The sequence below is a fragment of the Austrofundulus limnaeus genome, unplaced genomic scaffold (assembly GCF_001266775.1).
Source record: "Austrofundulus limnaeus strain Quisiro unplaced genomic scaffold, Austrofundulus_limnaeus-1.0 Scaffold3756, whole genome shotgun sequence".
Taxonomy (NCBI): Eukaryota; Metazoa; Chordata; class Actinopteri; order Cyprinodontiformes; family Rivulidae; genus Austrofundulus; species Austrofundulus limnaeus.
In genome coordinates, this window is record NW_013956158.1 from 1 (window position 1) to 2,179 (window position 2,179).

Sequence of the window (2,179 nt, forward strand, 5' to 3'; positions counted from 1 at the left end):
GCCTCCTGCAAGAAATCTATTCTCTATGCATCAAGTCCAGACCCTTGTTCGAAGCAAAGTGAACGACAGGGTCTGGTTTGAACCAGGCTACTTATAAACAGAAATATCCCTTAAAAAACACAACACCTGTTCAGAAAGGCTATTTATCACCACCAGATCTGCTCCTCTGGCTCTGCAGTCCTCTCTGCCTTTATCCCAGGAAGCAGACTTTGTTGAGAAGAGGTAACAGGAGCTAAAGAACACTGTCCATCCTGCAGGGCATGATTTCTCTGAAAAAAAAAAACATCTCTGATCTTATTGATCACAAAATATAACTTTGAACTATAGATTCAAGAGTAAAAAATACATTAAATTTCTGGTTTGGAAGGAGTAGGGTGAAAAGGACTGTATCAGGTCAAACCTTGATCTGTTGTAAAAGGCTTTTCAACCATTAGACTTATGACACACAACATGCAGCTGAGAACTTACCTTTTGTGGACAAACACTCAAGCCTGATGAGATTTGCTTTCAGCAGGTCTCTCTCTTCTGTGATGGAGGAAAGTTTGTTGTTGCTGTCCTGCAGATGCTCAGTCAGATTGTCTCTGATGGTGGAGAGATCTGCTACTGAATTACAATAAATGAAGATGGACTTTTGAAAAGTATTTTGCTTGAAGTTAAGCAATTTTTAATTTCCTAAAACATTGCAACTCATTTTAAAAGCTGTAAAATGGGAACATTTACAAATAAATAAGTTTACTGGAAACAAAAAGTAAACTGTGTGGTAGAACAAACTGCCTAAGCAAATGCCCACACCACTTTTTTCTCACTCATGTGAAAAAGGAAGTATCATCAGTGTGTCAGAACATTATTATCTGATATCATTTCCTTCCTTTAACCAACAAACTTCTTGAAACTGAGTCAAGCTTAGTTTACCAAAATAACTCAAATAGCCAATGGAAGAAGCATTATTATTTATGACAGACTCACACTGCAGACTCAGGATGATGAGTTTGACCAGCAGGAGAACATTCAGGAGTGCACAAAAGATCAAGACACCAAAATAGAGCCTCTTCTTAGAGCTGCTTGATCCTTAAAAAAACAGTTGAAACTAGATGTTTACATATTGATTAAAAAGACAGAACCATTTTATTTTCTCAGCTTGTGAAGATGTTGAAGGTGGTGAGAGACTCCATCCATTGTGAAGCTCTAACCCTAACCAACATTGGCTGAAAGGGAATTTATTGAGGAAGAGGCCTTTACACCAAACACAGAATAAAGACACACGTGGACAGAGACATTAAGTTTGGGAGAACTGAAATTGAACTGTTTGGCCATAATGACCATTATTACATTTGGAGGAAAAACCTGAAAATACCACCTCATCTGTAAAGCATGGAGGTGACAGCTTCATTCTATGGGGCTGGTTTGCTGCAGGAGAGACTGATGCATAGCTTGAATCATGAAAAAAATAACATTAAATGGAAATATTGAAGCAGCATTTTACTGAAGTACTGAAAGCCCAAATAATAAGGGTGATCTATTCTTTTAGACATTTTCTTTTAAAATTATTTGTTTATTTAATGTCACAAGTTTCTGTCCATTTTCTTCTATTTGACAAATTGAACAACTTTTTAAAGAGATGCTTTCATAAAATGAGAAAAGTTTAGTCTTTATTTTAAAACTAAATATTCAGCTGATTATAACTGTACATTTCAAACCAAATAAATGTCATGTGATATTAGTTACATTTCTGTTTAGGATTTCTTACCTCTGTGATCTGATGCAGGAACCTGGCAGACAGGGTTTGCTTGTTCAATAGTGGCATAAATTTCCTCCATCTCTTGGAAAGACGTAGATTATTCCCCTGATGGTCAGATCTGCAGCAACAACTAAACTGTGATGTTTCAATCAAGCTTTTCACACAGTTTGAGGAAGTAACATATTTCCGTAGAAGGGTCATTGACATATAAGGATTTCCAAAAAGCTAAAATTAAAATTTGAAAAATATTTATATCTATTACAATTGCTAAAACATTTGAAATGTTGTTCACACAGAAATTGTAATTAAAAATTAAAATCGTTAGCCACATAGCATAATAGCCTAAGTCATTTTTGAACGTTTTTGGAAAACGAAAAAACTATTTTTTCAGAAAATATATTGGAATTTTTTATTAATATTGTAACAGAAAGTTCAATGAGA

At 35.1% G+C, this 2,179-nt stretch overlaps 1 protein-coding gene across 1 annotated transcript; it reads right to left on the reverse strand.

Annotated features, from left to right (window-relative positions):
* Positions 1-126: 126 nt before the first annotated feature.
* Positions 127-1,824, reverse strand: LOC106511982 (C-type lectin domain family 4 member C; the record flags this gene model as incomplete). The annotated part of the gene is made up of 4 exons (XM_014000690.1): positions 1,748-1,824; positions 967-1,068; positions 469-603; positions 127-269 (listed from the first exon to the last, which is right to left on the reverse strand). Coding segments are annotated over exons 1-4 (450 nt in total), but the record flags the coding sequence as incomplete, so codon positions are not given.
* Positions 1,825-2,179: the final 355 nt, after the last annotated feature.